The 18,241-nt window shown below is 35.9% G+C and overlaps 1 protein-coding gene across 1 annotated transcript; it reads right to left on the bottom strand.

Moving 5' to 3' along the window:
* Positions 1–401: 401 nt before the first annotated feature.
* On the bottom strand, positions 402–17,023 carry LOC129787868 (homeotic protein deformed). Its single transcript, XM_055823688.1, has 5 exons — positions 16,191–17,023; positions 13,953–14,053; positions 13,696–13,879; positions 2,723–3,057; positions 402–2,463 (listed from the first exon to the last, which is right to left on the bottom strand). Exons 1-5 carry the CDS (start codon positions 16,645–16,647, stop codon positions 2,236–2,238), a joined length of 1,305 nt encoding a protein of 434 aa, XP_055679663.1. The 5' UTR covers positions 16,648–17,023; the 3' UTR covers positions 402–2,235.
* Positions 17,024–18,241: the final 1,218 nt, after the last annotated feature.

Here is an 18,241-nt window from a genome sequence, read left to right as displayed (position 1 = left end):
AGACGAAGGAAGAAAGGCATCTCTTCATATTGAATACTTTTTATTTCTTCACTTTTTGCAATCATACATAAAAATCTCAAATTTGAAAAGTCCCAACAATTTCACATTTTTCTCTCACAAAAATTCTTTTTTATCTTTTTTTTTGCCATAGGGGGAACCAAAGATCTAAATATGTGTGTTGCTTTCGACAAAAAAAAACAAATTCAGGATAGTCTCTAAAAAACAATAAAAAATAAAATCAAAATGGCACATTTCAGTTTGAAAGTTCATCTCTCGCCATACAAATCTATAACGATTCAGGAAAGATTTTTTTTATTCACTTTAAATAGATTTTTTCCTCATTTTATTTAAATATAATTTATTCTATTTTTTTCTCTTACTCATCAGCTTTTTTTCTCAAATTTTATTTTTTTACTAAAATTTTCTTCACACTATTTTTTATGTCACTTTTTTGATATTGTCTGGTTTTCCATTTTGCTGTTACGATTTTGGTAAAATGCATTTAATTTTTTTCTTTAACTATTTCCATTTACTTTTAAGGTTTTTTTCTCCATCAAAATCTTTCACCCAAAAAAAAAAACTCCTAAATCCTTTTATACAATTTTATATACCTACAAATATTTATAAGATGATGCCTCTTTTGAAAGAAAACTTGCGGGGTGCGATACATTTACTGGAATTTCCTTTTAACAAACTAACCCTTTTTCTTTAGCTTTATGATGTGACTATTTACAAGAAAGTTCATTTTTCCTTCTCAGAGACTCACATCGCCCAACAAGAGGCGTGAGAGATTCTTAAAAACTAATTCACTGCATTTCCGAATTGATTTTTGAACCATTTCCTGGTGGGTGTAAAATTTTATATTCAAAAACTTTGAACACAGAATTAAGAAAAAAAAATAAGATCCCTAGAAGTCCTTAAAAGTTTATCTAATATAATACTGATTTGGAATGAAGAAGATTTACCAATTTTTTGGGGAAGAATTTTAAAGGAAGAATTTTTTTTTAAAGATAGCTTAAAGATTTTAGTCCACGCAGTAGTTTGGTTCAAAAGGGAAAAAGGCGCTAAACCTAGGATAAAACCCATTTACTTTTTGGGCAGAAAATGAATAATTTATACAGCAAAAGGGAGAAAAAAACTAATACTTATTAGAGGATCTACAGAGACTCTTTTGTACACAATTTATATATACAGGGGTAGTTTATTGCGGAGGGAGTGGCTGAAGGATTATTTTTTGAAGTCTTTTCAGTTATTTAAATAAACGATTCTTTAAATTTCCTTAAGATTTACGACAGAATAAAATTAGTTTAGAAAGTAAAAAATATTTTGAAAACAATTTTATTAGAAGAAAATTCAAATAGTTATATAAATAAATGATTTTTAAAATTTTCTAAAGATTTACGACAAAATAAAATTTGTTATGGGATTTTTGCTAATTTTGCTTAACAAATAAAATTTGTTAGAATTATTTTTTGAGAAAAAATATTTTAAAAACAATTTTCTTAGAAGAAAATTCTCATATAAAGGGAAGAAAACGATAGAATAATTTAAAAAAATAATTTAAAATGCCCAATAAGTAAAAACAAATATTGGGCCTAATTCAGCGACCAAGATACCTTTGAAATCTTTAAATTTTGTAGTGAAATTTCAAGATTTTAAGCGAATTTCAAGGGTTTCTTGGTCGCTGAATAAGGCTTATTACATCTTTTTATTTATTCTAAATTTCTTCAAAAGTTTAATTTTGTTTAGTTAAAAAAGGCTTCTAATTGGTTCTAAATGACAAAAAGATCTTAAGAAAAAAATTTAAAAAAAAAAATAAAACGAAAGCTGCTAATCAAAATTTCAGCCTTAATTTTTTTTTAATTTTCAAAATAAATGATTAAAAAAAGAAACCTTAAAAAATTATTAATTCAGCCACTTTCTCTTATCAATTTCCACCCCCATTATTTTTGTCACTCACCCTTATGAGACTTAAAGGGAAGGTAATACGTTTAAGACAGACTTAAATGTTCACTTATTCACCTAGAAATATCTATATATCCTCAACTTACATACCTAAAGTTCCTAGAGATGCTCCCCACAGAGCTTTACTACCTCCGCAATTTTTTATCCTTCTGCCGGAGCTTTGTGGAGCTTTCTGATGAGGGGGGATGGTGCTGCTGCTGCTATGTATGTACAAAACCAGGGCTCCTGGGGCGGGGGTTGAATCACATCGGCACAGGGAGGTGGTGTCCTCTACAGCGCTGTGAGGTCATAGTCACTCTTGATGTTGAGATTATTGGGATTGAGGTTTTGCTGATTTTGCTGCATAAAGGACCCATTGGCGGTGGATGTGGTGGGTGGGTGGGCGTGCATGGGTGGTTGCTGACCCATGATGCCCGACATGTCCGCCGCTGGGATGTACGGGGCACTGCTGAGGGACGTCACGTCGCCCATGCTCTCCAGACTTTCCGAACGCAAACACTGCAAGAAAGCGCCCAATGCGAACCAGATGTTAAATACGGAGTTGCAAACTTACAGAGAGAGTCCTTCGAGTTTGGTTGTGACTTGTGAGTTCATAATAACTAACAATCTATTTAGGGGAGGCTCTGATCTCAATCTATCATCTACAGAGTGACAAACTCGGGACAGCTCAAGGAGAGAGAGATGTGACAAGAAGTTCATGCCGAGGATGTATTGAGGGGGTGGTGTTGGTAGCAGAGTGGGATCAGAGGAAACTCACCTCGTTCTGAATGGTTTGCTGCTGCTGCTGCTGTTGCTGCTTTTTGCTAGCTGTACCCCTCTTGGCTTTCTTGCCCGTACCATTGGCGTCGGTTTTCTTGCGCACATTCTTCGTATTTGGCAATTTATTATCCTTTTTCCACTTCATCCGTCGATTTTGAAACCATATTTTTATTTGCCGCTCCGATAGGACTAGAGTATGGGCGATCTCGATGCGTCGCCGTCGTGTCAAGTATCGATTGTAGTGGAACTCCTTCTCAAGCTCGAGAATTTGGTGGCGGGTGTAGGCGGTACGTTGTCTCTTTGGCTCCATCCCAGGCTGATAGGAGCCATTGGCTGCAAAACATTTTGAAATAAAAAAAATTAAACATTTTGCAAAAAGTCATCCGTTAGAAGACGTTTGAGAATTTTCTCTCTCAATTTTTTTTTGTCTTATATATAAAATCAATCCTCCACACATTGCAAAGCATTTAATTGGAAATCAGGACGTTGAGTGAAAGAATTTCTTATATATAGAGAAGTGGACGTTTAATAGTAAAGAGAAAAACGTCTTGTATGCAATGATTAAGCATGGTGCAATTGCATCCGATGATGGGATGCAAAGTGTGGCAATAGATCTCGTTTTTCTCTCCCATCCATCGCTCTATGGTATTGGAGAGGCAACATTTGTAATTAACCTTGTCGATGGGTTGTACAAAGCACCTCATTTTCCATCGTCGTCTCTCATTAATCGTTTTGTTGCACAGATATTCTCAAATACCTCACGCGAAGGTACAACACAACAAAGAGGCCTCGCGCGCACTCCCTCCCCGCTTTGAGATGCTGTTCTGTGTGCAAAAATAAAAGACAAAATGTCGATAAAATCAAAAGTATCAATCAATGCTCGGGACAACACACAGCACCATAGAAATCCTCAAAATGAATCTTCTCCCATCTTATTATTGAAGTGTGAGATAATTTCTTTAAGAATTAGATTTTTCCACACACCAGGAGTTCATTTGGCAGACTATTTATTCGCTTCTTTTCTAGATAAATTCATACACTGCCCGCCAAAAGTTTCCAGGTGAGGAAAAATTGTGAATTTTTAAAGTTAATTTCAGTTCTTAAAATTTCTAATTTCATCAAAAATATCGGCTGTGGTTTACCGATTTATTTTTAAAAGTTAGAGAACTTGTATAGCTACTATTTGAAAGTAAATTTGTTTAAATCGGTTAACTACAGCCCTCGAAGTACTAAAAAAATGTTTTTTTCTTTCACTAGTTTACAAAAAAATGTTCTAACAATCATATCGCTCAACCGATTTTCCAAAGTTTATCGTATTTAGGAAGGGAATCAAATTACCTTTCCAATGATAGAATATTTGTCAAAATCGGTCCACCAGAGACCAGAATGCAAGATGTTGAAGTGAAAATTTACAAAAAAAAAATGAAGAAAGTTATTTCACTTTTAGTTTTATTAAAATAACTGATTTTAAATGGTTTATCAGTTTTTGAAAGGTGAGATATGTACCTTTCTAAAACTGACAGATTTTTCAAAATCGGTTAACCACAGCCGGAGATATAGCCATTTAACGTTAGCCTTTAAAATTAACAATTTTCGTTCACTCGGAAATTTTTGGAGGGTAGTGTATTCCTTAGAATTTATTTTTTTTATTTTATGTGATCTTTTCAATGTATAGAGGAACGTGGCCCAATTCCGACCTCCTTCGCTAGTTTTTCAAACCGCTATTACTTAAAATCTATAAAACTTTAAACATAGAAAGTTATGGGAGTTAAAGGAGAATAGATTTTTAGATTAGATTTTAGATTTATTGAAAATTCTTGCCCTGAGGTACATCAATAAGTGCACATATTGGACTATACATGATTTACTTATGACTAATAACAGCAAAAAACTAATTCTGGGCAACAATCGTAGGAAAAAAAAAGACAAAGGAGGCAATACATAGATAATCGTGAAAACTAAGTAATATTTGGTTTTTATAATTTCTGTGATAGAGGCTTTAAATTTTGTAATGCTTTGTTCGTGTTTTAGTTTTAATAAAAAGGGATTTTTTTCTCATTCTGCGCGGACCTTTGGAGGTCGGAATTGGGCCACGTTCCCCTAATATTTATTTTATTTTTTCAGATCTGTAGCAAACTTGCTAAGCCCTCAAAGTCCAAAAATACCTGAGAAACTTCCCTCAATCTTTATGCTCTAATTCACTTCTCAAAGAACTTTTCATCCCTTAACTACCTATACTGGGAAGTTCAACATAACAAGCAATAATTGAGATTTTCTTCCACTCAATTATGGTCTCTCTCAGTGTGATTCTTGTGGATTAATTGATTGGGAAATGGCAAGAGAGGAATTTCCCAGGGGCCCCATTTTCCTCACACGCAAAATCCAACCCAAAAACTTTCCCGTTCACCCCGAGAAAACCTTTCTCTGTACAAACTTTTCTGTGTGCGTTTGCCGAAGGTTTTTCTATGCGATTAAATGTGCGAGCGCGAAGGAAGGTAGAAGAGGGAAAAGAGGCAGATGACTTGCATATTGCTTGGGTTTAATTGCAAGTGGGTTTGCCGTGCCATTTGACGGCCTAAATTGCACTTTTGTTGCATTATGTGCACCATCGACATTTTGCCATATATTTCGCGCACTTTGGGGCAACACACAAAAGCTCATTTAGTTTGTATGCAAATGAACTTGTAATTTGCCGTTGATTGCATGGAAAATAATCATTTAAGGATGCCGGCGAGGGGGGCAGAGAAGAAGAAGAAAAAAAGTTGTTCATACTAAAGTCTTTTCAACACCGCGTATTGGCTTCCATCATCGTGCTGGGTCTCTCTTTTCTTTGGTATTTTTTCTTCTCTTTCATTTTGCGCATTTTGCTTTTCATTGTGCATGACTCAGGGTTTTCTTGGGGACCTCGCGGCACAGAGTCTTATTTACTTGTGAATTCACAGTTGAAATGATATCGTCTCAATGGGGAATAGCTCTAAACACACGCGCAAGATGAGACGGCGAGTTGGGGGGCAAGACACGGAAAAATGGGCTTCTTCAGTAACATTTTTCAAGCTATGCTTGTTGGGGATCTAATTGGGAAACAAGTGAGAGTGAAAAGAATGCCATAGAGATGATAATTTTCTTAAATCATTATAAATGTTTGCGGGGCTGAGAGGAGGATTTTCTGCTGACCCACTGCTGCGGGAAATTTCCTTTGACGGCTCTCCTTCCGTTTTGCTGTAAAGGAAAATTGCCTCAAAGCGCACCCCTTTTTTCCCTCCTCAACCCCCCGCCAGAAACGGAAGAAGTGAGTGAATGGACGTGGGTGGAAGGAAAATAAATGTGCTGCCACTCACATTGTTTGAAAGTTTCTCTCCTCACCACTCTCTCTATACAGCATCTTTTTATCCCCCAAAGCATCTGCACAGAAAAATTCTCTCGCATTCAATCCTCGCGGAGAAACTCATTAAAAGTCCATGGCACGCGGGGGTGGATCACCAAAGGTACCCACCACCATACAATCATCCTCACTGTTTGCGAAAAAAGGCTGGCGGTGGGGTTGAATTGAATGTATATATAATTCTTGTCCGCGCATTGAGTACCATTATTCAATGCCCTCTTCAGAGCGAAAAGTTTAAACGGCAACTTTTGCCTTTATCGGTGTTGCGGAGTAATTAATAAAATAAGCTTTTCGGTGTGCAAAATTCTACAAGACATCTGCCAAGTGTGTCAGTTTTCATTTCCAATTTCCCATCATCTTGGGGGAGAGTATCGCACACAACCCCCTCGCGTTTCAACTTTTCAAATTTATAATATTCAGCAAAATGCGAAACGGCGTCTGATTAATTGTGGACAATTGAAGTTTTGCGTTCTGCGATAAGACAGCCCACTCACCCCCACATAAAACCCTTTTACTTTACTTCCTTTAGAAAATATTTTTCACAGAAGAGAAATGCCGCTGTTTGAGTTCATTTCATGCCCTTCTTATTACTTTGCAACTTATCCGCGCAATCAATCAAACACAACACACAGCGTTAACCCTTTTCAACCTGACTTCCTCTTTAGGGGTATTTAAAATATAATAATTTTTGCAATTTAATGAGTAAGTTTCATTTAAAAAATTTAAATATATTTTTTGCTTAAGACTTTTTTTTCAAATCTGATGAAAAAGTATTAAAACAAAAATATATTACACCCTTAAGGTTGAAGGGTTAATAATAAGAATTTTTAATGAATTGAAAATTCAATAAAAAAAATTATTTTACCCAAATATACAGTTACGAGAAAAATAATAGGACCACCAATATATAGGTTTTAAATGTACCCTTGACTTCAATAGTCAATATCTTAGGCTGTGGGCGACCGATTTTAAAAAGTAGCATTGATTCGGAAAGCTACATCCCTTTCCAAAACTGTCGGAGTGATCAAAATCGTTTAAGGGGCTGATTTTTGACAGTCGTTCAAGTAGACCCATGCCAAAAATGCCACTTTTTGTTCAATCCTCTACAAAAACTAAACGGATGGACAGATTTTCATAAATCTACCATTGTTGGAAAGGGGATGAATGTAGCTTTCTGAAAATATGCTACTTTTCAAAATCGGTTGCCCACAGCCTGAGATATTGGCGATTGAAAACAGGGGTAGGTACATTTAAAACTTATATTGGTGGTCCTATTATTTTTCTCGGCATTGTATGTTTTTTTTTTTTTTAATTTCTCTGAACCTCAAAATTGTCTATAAAAGTAAATTCTAAATCAAAATTCTTGAAATTTCATATAAATTTTCTAAAAATCTTTCTTTAAACGAATTCATAGAATTTTATGAAATTAAAAACTTTATATAATTTTTATTTACTCAAAATCATCAAAGAAAATTTTCCGTGTATGTATACTAAATATAATATATAGCACAATGGGCATATTTGGGTTAAAGAGTCAAAATAATATAAATTTTTTATTTCTTTTGCTAAAATTTCAGTGTTGTTTATTAATAAACGAGGTAAATTGTCGCTTCGCTCCAATTTACCTCGCCCCGCTTCGCGGGGATTTGTTGCGCTTCGCGCAAATTTTAGATGGAGAAAATAATTGAGATGAAAAAGGTCCAATAGAAAAATTATTCGTTAGTAAAAATCGCCTGGTATCAGTAGTCTCTGTACAAAATTTCATCACGATCGGACCAACCGTGTAGAAATGCATAGCTGTACAGACACGAAATCCTTTCTTTATTATATAGAAGAAGAGAAGATGGGCCATGCAAAACCTCCAACAGATATTTCAAAGAGAAAAAGTGAATTTCACACAACATTTATGGCGCCGAATTCAAAAAGTAGTCAAAAAAGCGTGATTTTTATATGGGGGCTATGTGATGGGGGGCTCTGGGGGGAAAATGAATGTCGTTGGTAAAAACCGCCTGGTATCAGTAGTCTCTGTACCAAATTTCATCGCGATCGGACCAACGGTGTAGAAATGCATAGCTGTACAGACACGAAATCCTTTCTTTATTATATAGATATATTATCCAACCCCTTTGTTATTTCTTTTTTTTTGCACAATTCTCTTTTGACTGAATAAACATAACACTGAAATTTTGCACCTGAAATGTAATTGATTTTGATTGATATGTGCCACAGTAATATACCTTTGAGAGATCATTTCTCAAGAAAGACATCGACCAAGAGTTGTACAAAAGCCCAGAGAAATGCATTGGAAATTACAAGAGACAACACGCGAGTTTCGGTGTAAATTCCAAAATGAATATTCGTGTTGTGTTGAGTTCTGGGTTTGCGGGGAAGAAGGAGCCAGAGCGCGCACCCAAAGAGAAGTGACGATGATATTTATCAGAGAGAGATCTTTAGTGGATGAAATAAATGAGATGCCATTTATCTTGGTCCCCTCGCTCTTGAGGAGTCCTCTGTGCAAAGAAAGAAGGGGCTCGGGGTATGCGCTAATTTGTAGATAAAGAGGTGGTTTAGGCTTTGCTCCTTTGTCACTTGGTGTATGTTTTTCGGCTTGTTTAAAATTCAATTATTTCAAAATAAGTGTGATAGATGACTCGAGATGAAAATTGAAAATCGCTCAAGTAGAAATGCGCCCCTTTGCTCATCCCTCTCCCCTCGTGGGATGGGAGGGAAGCTCTTCTGCGGGACATTGCTTTCAGTCGGGGATGGGGTAGTTTGTAGGATGGATGATAGAAAAATTGGTGTGACCATCATCCTGGATTTGCTTGTGGCTTGTCCGGTCAACTCTTGACTCTTCCATCGCGGTGATAAATTATTTTTCCAAAAATTTGCCACTAATGGTGAAAAATTGTCACGCGATCAAACGTGGATTAATCACTCAATGCTTAGAAATATTTAGACGTGGATTTTTTTTTGTTAAAAATTGTGTTTGAACTTAAATTAATTTACAGGATATTATGCTTGGCGTAGGAAAAAATCCCAACATTCCAAGCAAAGGAGTTTATTCATTTTAATAGCACCATAAAAAGTATTAATTACAAACAGAAAATATTTTAGAGAATTATAAAATATTCAAAGAAAATAATTCAAAAAGATATTCCTATCGGAAAAATTCTTTAAAAAAATATATTTGCAAATGCGTCAGTACACGATCAGGACTATTTTTATAGTCCAAACAAATTCAAGGAAGTTTTAAAATTTTAAAGACGTTGAAAATGAATAAATGAACGACTTTAAAATTTTTTATAAACATTTGACAAGCTCTCTACTAACAGTTGGTAGTATTTTATTATGTTTTATGTTCTTCTTCTATTATTTTACATTCTTTTTAATTCAATATCTGAGACTTTAAACTTTTGACGATTCCGAATTTCTTTGCATGCATTTTGACGATTCTTTAAAATGTTTTCGTTATTTGAATTATTTAATTTTTAGAACATTTTAAAAATTCCCTTATAAATTTTTTAATATAATTTTAACGTATGAATAATGCGTTTTAACCTCTAATGAGCTGTTGAATTGCCTGAATTTTTAGGAGATGTTTAGACACTCAATCACTTTCCCTCCTTACACCCCCCATAAGCTTTGATTTTATAATCTTAAAAAACAATACCTATTTTTGTTCCTTAAAAATATTTTTAATGATTCTACAGAACAACCTCTAAATGAATAAACTCCTTTTGTTAATATATTTTTTCAAATCTAAAATATCTCAATAAATTCAAAAATTTTGCAATATGATCCCTCAACTGATTAAATTCAAAATTCAAACATTTAACTCACAGAAACATTTCGCAAATTTATACCACCCCCTGGGATCACCAAGAAATTAATTTTCCCAGGCATTTTGGGCAATTGAACGACCTCCCACTGGAGAGCATCGTGACTATGTTATATGATTCCACTCATTCTGAGTGCTTCTGGTATAAAAATGCGCCATTGAATAATCTGATTGAATGTCTTCGATCATTTCAAGTTCATTTGGGTGGTTTTGTTGTGTGTCTCATCGGGCAGACGTGCGGCTTTTTTCAACAACAACAAGAAGAAAAAAACGTCTCTTTATTGACGATGTTGATCATCGGCGATGAACTCGAACTTGAAAATTTATGCGTCTCGGTGTCAGCGATTGTGAGGCACACGAATTTGAGCACGAGGTACATTCTCCATGTAAATATGATTGCGGAATGTCTGAGAAATGTGTCGATCAAATGGACGAATATCGGAATGGATGGTGGCTGCATGGATAGTTTCGAAGTGGAATATTATGCTGCCAGACCCAACTACTGGATGTCACGCACTCTCTGTTGCAATGGAGCTCCCCAATGGACGGCTGAGGGCAATCAATGGGGGCTCCGTGAGTTGCATATTTTCATGTGTTGTTAATTTTTTTTTGCTCGAGTCTCCCATCTCCCCTTGAGCCATGTTGATGGAGATTATTCGCTGTGGAGTAACATCGTTGAGGAGGGTCCCATTGTTGGCTTGTTTGGGGTTTGCTTCTCTTCTTGCCGCTTTCGCGTATTTTTCTTTGGAAAATTATCAGGAAATTCCTTTTTTTTCATTCTCATGGAAATCAATATTAATGCTAGGGGTTGTATTAGGGGTTGAAATTTGAATTATAAAAATGTTGAGAAGTTATTAATTAATCGTAAAAGCAATTTAACAATAAGAAAATTGCGTAAAAATTGATGATCTTCGTATTTGCTTCCCTTCGATATTCTCTCAAATTGTAATTTTTTTTAAAAGATATTTTGCTTAAAAATGTGGTCAAAGGGACAGAAAGAAGTCAGAAGAAAAGCCATGGCTTGTTGTTACAAATTACCTCTCATTTATCTCTGTGACAGAAGAGATCACCGCAAATCAATACTTGAAGCACCAAGAGGAGCGATCTTTTGTGTGGCGCTATTTTGAAGATCAAAACAACCCCCGTAAAGTACCTCATTATTTCCCAATTCTAATCGTGACTCCAGTGAGTCAAATTATCGATCTTAAGCAATCCATCTCTCCTTTGCCTCCTTTGCAATCCATCTCTCCTTTGCGTCTCTCCTTGGGAAGTCGATGGTGTGTAAGATTTTTAAAAAGTCGTTTGTTTGTTGGGTATAAACAGGTTTATTGTTTGGCGGTGAAGAACCCTAATTTATTATTTTATTCACCTTTTTCTCTCGAGGAGCCTCTCACAAGAAAGCAAGAGAGAGAGTGATGGATAGGAATCCATCAACTTCATCACTCGTCTTGGTAGAGAGTCTTGGTGACTCTCTGCTAGGCCAAGGAGGAGACGTTGGTCCATGGGATACGTTCGACTGACGATCAATGCGCGCAAAAGGTCACAAACTGATGTAACTATTTTTCTTCCCTCCACCGGAGCTTCTTTGCGAGATAAAATGAAATATTCTTTTCACCTTCGTCACTCCGCCACCTTTTCTTAACATTTTTTATCTCTCTTTGAACAGAGAGATGAAAACACCTTTTAATTTGTTTCCCGGGGTCCCGTATAGAGGAGACTCTTTCTGATTCCAATCAGAAACATATTAAATTTCCCTTCCTATGTTTAGCTTAAAAAACTTTCGGGTTCTGCTAGTTCCTCATTGTAATGTCTTTCATATTGATTTTCATGGGATGTACCGAAACTCCGCGCAAAAGTCAAACAAACACCTCAAACCATCGAACTTCCATTTCTTTCTCGAGGCCATGAGATGGAAGAATTTTAAGTAGTTACCCGGCATGGAGGAATTGTTTACGGAATTCTTTTCCCACCTCCTCTCTTTTTCGCGCCCTTTTTATTATGAGAGAAAAAGGAGGTGGACTTCTTTGCGGGAGAGACAATTGAATTCAAAAATCTCTCACATCAGTGTGTAAATGCATAGTCTCTTGGTATTTTACCACAACATTATTTATGCTCAGTGAAAGCAGCATGATTCCCAAAAATTCTAACATACAGCATTGTCAGAATTCTCCAGGTGAAAACGAGAATGAGAAGCATCTGCTTCGAGATTTCTTTTTCAGTCTTTTTATGAATTATTTGGAAGAATTTTAATTAAAAAATCATGCCTTTTTTAAAGGGTTTGTAATTGTTTTAAACACATACAAGATCAAGGAGATCAAGACTTTAAATTAGAACGTTTAAAGATTTTCTTAAGAACTAAAATAAATTTTCAAGACAAGAATAAGAATTAAAAGAATTCAGTGGATTTATTGCTAAATATTTTTAAAAAAAAAATAAATTTTAGGTAAAAAAATTAAGGGACTTTACCTAAGGACACTTAAAGAATAGTCTAATAATTTTGAAAACTCTACAAGAATAAAATGTCAAAAATGTGAAAATGAAAGACTTAAGACTTCTTGAGATTCTGAAAGTTTTCTGAAGATTCTTTAAGTTTTCTTAAAGTTCTTTAAAAAAAATTAGAGTTCTTATAAAAAATTTAAGGTTTTTAAGTTTTCTTAAGCGAAACTTAAGATTTCTTGAGTAAATCGCATCATCCGAAAATGTTCGTGCATTTATCCCGATTCAGCAAGACTGAAGAAATCTTAAAAATTTTCTTTTCAGGAAACTTAAAATTCTTAAGTTTTTTTTTAAACAATCTTAACGTATTTTATGAAAACTTTAAGAATGTCAAGAAAACTTTAAGAATCTTAAGGAAACTTTAAGGATCTTAAAAAATCTTAAATATTTTTTAAGAAGTCTGTCTGACTAGTGAATTTCTCCCTTAAACTAAACGTTGAATACAGTCGTGATCGTGCAGTAGGACCGTCGTCAAAAAAACTTCTCCGCGGTAAAACGGCTTCAAAATGAGGAATTTTGCCTTCGTAGTAGGACAATTGGTATCCTACCTTTCCAATAGTACTAATTGTCCCACTGCGAAGGCGAAATTCCTCATTCTGCAGCCGTTTTACCGCGGAGAACTTTTTTTGACGACGGTCCTACTGCACGATCACGACTGTATTAAATTTAAAAAAAAACTTATCTTAAAGAGCAAAATTATCCCTCTCTATGAGCCAACAGAAACCAAAGGTTGGCTTGCAGAGTGTTAACCTAGAGCCATGTTCTCAACTAATATGTATAAAGAAGAAAATCCTTCTTTCGGTTTTCATATCTCTGCTATATAAGAGGAGAGAAACCTTCTCGAGAAAGCTTGTTTGTAAGAGATTGTAAGATCCGAGGAATTGAGAAAAAAAAAGTGGGTGAGTCTACATGGCTCCAAAGACAATGAGTGTGTGGTCCATTCAACTCTGACCACGCGCGATAAGACACTGTAATTTCTCGGCAGTGACACTCGGAATGGGTTCAGTTGATTTGTTTCGGGAGTTTGCGGGGCACAAACTTGCGTGGGTGGACATGAAGCTGCCTGGCTTTTGGCGCGTGTATTGGAAGAATTTCGAGGCCACCCACAGATTTGTGTGGAGAGAGCACACTTGGGGCTTTTGGGGTCAGTAGAGGGTCGAAATTCCGGTGGTTTCGTTAGTGGTGGAGGTTATATGTTGGGAGAGAGCAAGAAGGGAGGGGGAGGGTCTTTTAAGAATTAAAGAAATAAACTCACCAACTCCAGCAACGTGAATTTTCTTCATCCACGGATAGATGATTCTTTCGCCATCCGTTGTGGTTTCATTGGCATCATCTCCTACATCTGAATCCGAATCCCCAAGTTCATCTTCATTCCCATGGGAGCCCATTTCATCCGGTGATCGATCCAGCATCAAACGATCCTCATCGAGAAGATCATCCTGTGTGAATGTCACGCATCGTGATGTGATTAATTCACCATCAATTGCATGCAAATGGAATGAAGAGACTTACATGCTCAGAGCTCGTGTCATCGCATCGCAATCGCATTCCCAGTTCCTGGAGTTGTTGGCCAGCAGGCACAGCTTCCTCAATTCGCCTCTCAAGCCTCAAACCTACAGGGGAAAATGTAAGTAAAATCAATCCCTGAGGGTTACACCTGCATTCCACACGGCATTTGTCCACTCTTCCTGACTTTTTTTTCAAAAAATAAATCCTCCCCAGCGGGCATGAAAAGGCAATCATTAAAATTCTTAGCTCATCCGCCATTTGCAGCGAATGATCTTCCCGACGGTTGCCGCGCAATTGGCGGATCATTGTAAATTGCAACGATGATGCCGTTTTTGCAGTACGCGGAGTTTCCCAAAAGCACGCGGGAAAAAAGAGCTTTAGCTAGTACGCAAATGATGGTAATTAATAGTGGGGTCGATTGGCAACGTGAGATTGCAAAATCCCCAATGAGATAGTGTCTTGATTAATTACGATAATTCTCCTTGACGAATTCATTATGCAAAATTGACGATTTGCACGTTCAATTGAATGTTCCGGTTCGCTATGTGGCAATTTTCTTACACACATCAAGCAGCGGGAAAATTGAGTTTATAAAGATTATTGTATAAATGGAAGAAAATTAGCATGGATGCTGGAATTATTAATATCTCACAAAAATTCTAGGTCAAGAGAAAAATTAACAATTTGTAAAAATTGAAATTTTAAATTGAAGATTTTTGTAATAAAAGGAAATTGTTTTTATTCTTTTGTATTCAATCGTTTTATTCATTAATTCTAACCGTCATTCTGTATGGAAAATGGTTCAAAAGAATTTGAGGAATGCTAAAGTAAGATTTTGCATATTAAGTTGATTATAAATGGTGAAGTATAATTTCAGATAATACACTTAAATTATCTTTAAAATTAACTCATTTTTTCCCTAATAATAAGCATTTAAAGTGCTGAAAATTTTTATTAAAAAAAAAGTTTCTTTGAGTAAATTTTCCTGTTAAAAAAAACAATTTTTCAATTAAAGCTTTAAGTAAAAAATATTTTTTTAAAAAAAGAAAACAAAAATACATATGTAAGTATGTATGTATTTAAAGGTACACACTAAAAATGTTCACCGTAAATTTTACGGAATGGGCATTCTACTGTTCTGCAACATGTCCTAGTTTTTATTCTTTAACTAAAATTTTAGTAAAATGAATTTTACTAAAGTTTACGAGGAAACTTAAATTGTTTTAGTTTTTTTATGAAATTACAGTAAATTATTCTATGAGTTCATCGTAAATTTTTACTAATTTTTTTTTTATTTTTTAACCAAAATTTCTTATTAAAATATCTGAAATTTAATTTTTACTTTTATTGCAATAATTTAATTTTGAAGCCTATTGGCTTACATTTCATCATTAATGTTCATAAGCATTGGTAATCATCAATTCTAGGTAATGATTAAAAAACTAAGAAAATTAGGTTTGTTTACTAAAAAAATAACTGTAACAACTTTGTAAAAAAGGACAAAGAAAATTATTTAATTTAACTATTCTTTAGGAAATTTTTTGGTTTTATGATTAAAAAAAAAGAAATTTTTCCCGTAAATGTACATTTACGGTGAATTTACCAGCAAATTAACTAAAATTATTTTTTGTGTGTTTGTTCTTCTTAGTATAAACTGATATTTTAATGGACTAATTTAGTGTGATAAATTGTAAAGAAAAAAAATCAAGCAACATTTCAACTTATTCTTAAAAATGTATTAAAAATAAATAATTTAAAATAAATCAAAATATTTGTTAAATTGTTTTGAGTACAGGTTAAGAAAACAAGTGTTTAACTTAATTTTTGAAATACTTAGTACCACTCGCACGAAATTTTCACGTCATAAACATTAAACAAAACTCTTTAAACCAATTAAAATTCTATATCTTCCGCAGAGCTTTCAAAGAGCTTTCTTGATAATTTTGTCTAAAAAATTTATTTCCGGGATGCCATTGCAAGTCATCTATGTAACATTTTAAATCATTCAAATATATCTAATTGCAACTGGAATTTACCAGCAGATCAATTTGTTGGTGCATTTTTCTCCATGCAAAAGCGGAAAATATCTTGTTGCGGATTTCATGTCACCGTCGTGACAAGAAAATTGCAAGGAACAACTTAATTCCCATCGCTCGCGAAGATCTTCAACTAGTTTTGCATAAGATTCAGGTTTTAGTGGAGAGGAGTTCTGTTTTATTTTCTCTACAAAATGGTATTTACCGAGTTCTTGAAGACCCAGAGCCGTATTTGTGGGCTCGGTGTTGGGGCACTGAATGGGTAGATCCATCATTTGGTGGTGATTTGTGGCAGTGGTGCCGTAGTAGCCACCATAGTAGCCGCCGCTGGACGTAACTGCGGCCCCGGCGGCCGGCGAATAGGAGTTATTTTGCGCGGTGGGCATTTGCCCCGCCGTTGCCCCATAGCCGTGGTGGTGGTGATGGTAGAAGGGGCTCCCTATGCTCTGGGCATAGTTGAAATTGCCCGTGTTCTGGTGCAGGGAGTTGTTCTGATGGTGTAGGTAGTCGCCGGTATTTTGAACAGCCGGCGTCCCCATTGACGCATAGCCGTTGTGATGATGATGGTGGTGGTACTCCTCGTTTGGTGGGAACTTTGGCTCAATTGTTGTGCCCATGGGGCTCTGAATGTGATGTGGGTAACCCATCAGGAATGAACTCATCTTTCACTGCACGTCACAAATGTCCATTATTTCTGTCTTGCGGATCAGTGATCAACTTGAGCCACCATGTCTTGCTCTTCTTAAATCCCCCATCCGTTCGCAGATGTTCACATAGCACACAAAAAACTACCCTCGATTTTTTTCCCTTCACCACCCTATCCCACAATCACCTCCCCACAAACTTTCCCAGCGCACCATTTTTCCATTTTTCTTCTTTTTTCCTTTTTTTTTTGGTAAAGACCTCAAAAGCACTTTGCACCTCGCTTTGCAATCACGGAATCACTTAAAATTCTCGCGACACTCTTGCATAATATCGATCGCTTGAAGAAAACTCCCGCGGCACGTCCGTTTCTCACGAGGTTGCCTATTGTTGTGTGGAAGCACAACACAGGCGGTTGCAACAAAAAGCTAAGTGGATTGTTGGTAGAGATTGTTGTTTCAATTACATCAAAAATATCCCATTGATTTTGGCTCCACCCCTTCAACAGAGGTTCTTTCCGGACATTTCTGTGTAGCTCCCTCTTACACTACCATGCTATGCTCAGTGATGGCTCAAGGCATGAGTGCGTGAAAGAGAAACTCCTCATGGTGTGCTATTGACGCCCACAGTACAACCATTCTTTGCTTCTTCACTGAGATTCTTCATCAAAACATTTCTTTCTTGAGAAATTTCTTCTGTAAAAGCTCCCCCATATATTATACAAAAACTCCCTGAAAGCTCTTCAAAGCTTTTCCTCTGAAGTTGCTCATTTAATCCTTAAAATATTCTTGGAGAAAATTTCCCCAAAGAACCTTTAAGTTAGACAAAAAGATGCTGTAAAAAGACATTCCGACGAAAGCTCTTGGCTGAAGAAATAAATATATAGCACATGTGATTGAAAGCTCCAACAGTGTCAGGTAGTTATGGTGGCATCTCTCCATCTCACTTCACTGTGAAGCAAGACAGACTTAGGCTCCGCCTTCACAATGCCATCCCTCTCACACACATTTGTTTTATGCTGCTTCGCATGTCTTCGGTAGTGTTATGTTGTGCGCAAAGCGAGGGTTGCAAAAAAGCTCTCTTTGCCAAACTCGAGTGGGCTCCTTCGCGGGTTTCCTTTTTTGCACACATACTCTCTTCCTTCGTGTCTAAACTATTTTATTGTCCAAAATCGTTTGTAAACAGGCGAATTGATTTTCCAACGAGAGAGTAAACTTTCCTTCCAAAGGACATTCACAGATAAATAATAAATCTCACACAAGAACCGATTTAATGAATAAATCTCAATGTTTAATAATTCACATTGACATGATTTCCTGTCATATCTAATCAGCAAGTTGAATTAGGGAAGAAATTACCTCCAAACGTGTGATTTACCGTGTCCGTGTTACTTAATTGCTATCCTTTTTGTGTGTAGCAATCACTCCTTGCCACACAGCCGTTACGTTTTGGCCTTAACATCAATCGGTGGACATGGAGACATTTTTCCACGCGGGGGTTGAATAATAATTTAATTTGATTATGGCAATTGTAGTCTATCTAACCCCTTTTTGGTCACCCTCCAACCCCTTTGACACTCATACCATTGACCCCCACGAGAGAAAAGCTGCGTGT

The sequence above is a fragment of the Lutzomyia longipalpis genome, chromosome 1 (assembly GCF_024334085.1).
Source record: "Lutzomyia longipalpis isolate SR_M1_2022 chromosome 1, ASM2433408v1".
Classification (NCBI taxonomy): domain Eukaryota; kingdom Metazoa; phylum Arthropoda; class Insecta; order Diptera; family Psychodidae; genus Lutzomyia; species Lutzomyia longipalpis.
The sequence above is the reverse complement of the archived record's forward strand: the minus strand, read 5'-3'. Positions and strand labels throughout refer to the sequence as shown.

Excerpts from the sequence above, each read along its gene's own strand:
- LOC129787868 (XM_055823688.1), bottom strand. The coding sequence starts at position 16,647 with ATGAGTTCATTCCTGATGGGTTACCCACATCACATTCAGAGCCCCATG. Across the intron at positions 14,054-16,190 it reads TCTGGGTCTTCAAGAACTCG|GTTTGAGGCTTGAGAGGCGA; the intron begins GTAAATACCATT and ends TTTCCCCTGTAG. Across the intron at positions 13,880-13,952 it reads ATGACACGAGCTCTGAGCAT|GATGATCTTCTCGATGAGGA; the intron begins GTAAGTCTCTTC and ends ACATTCACACAG.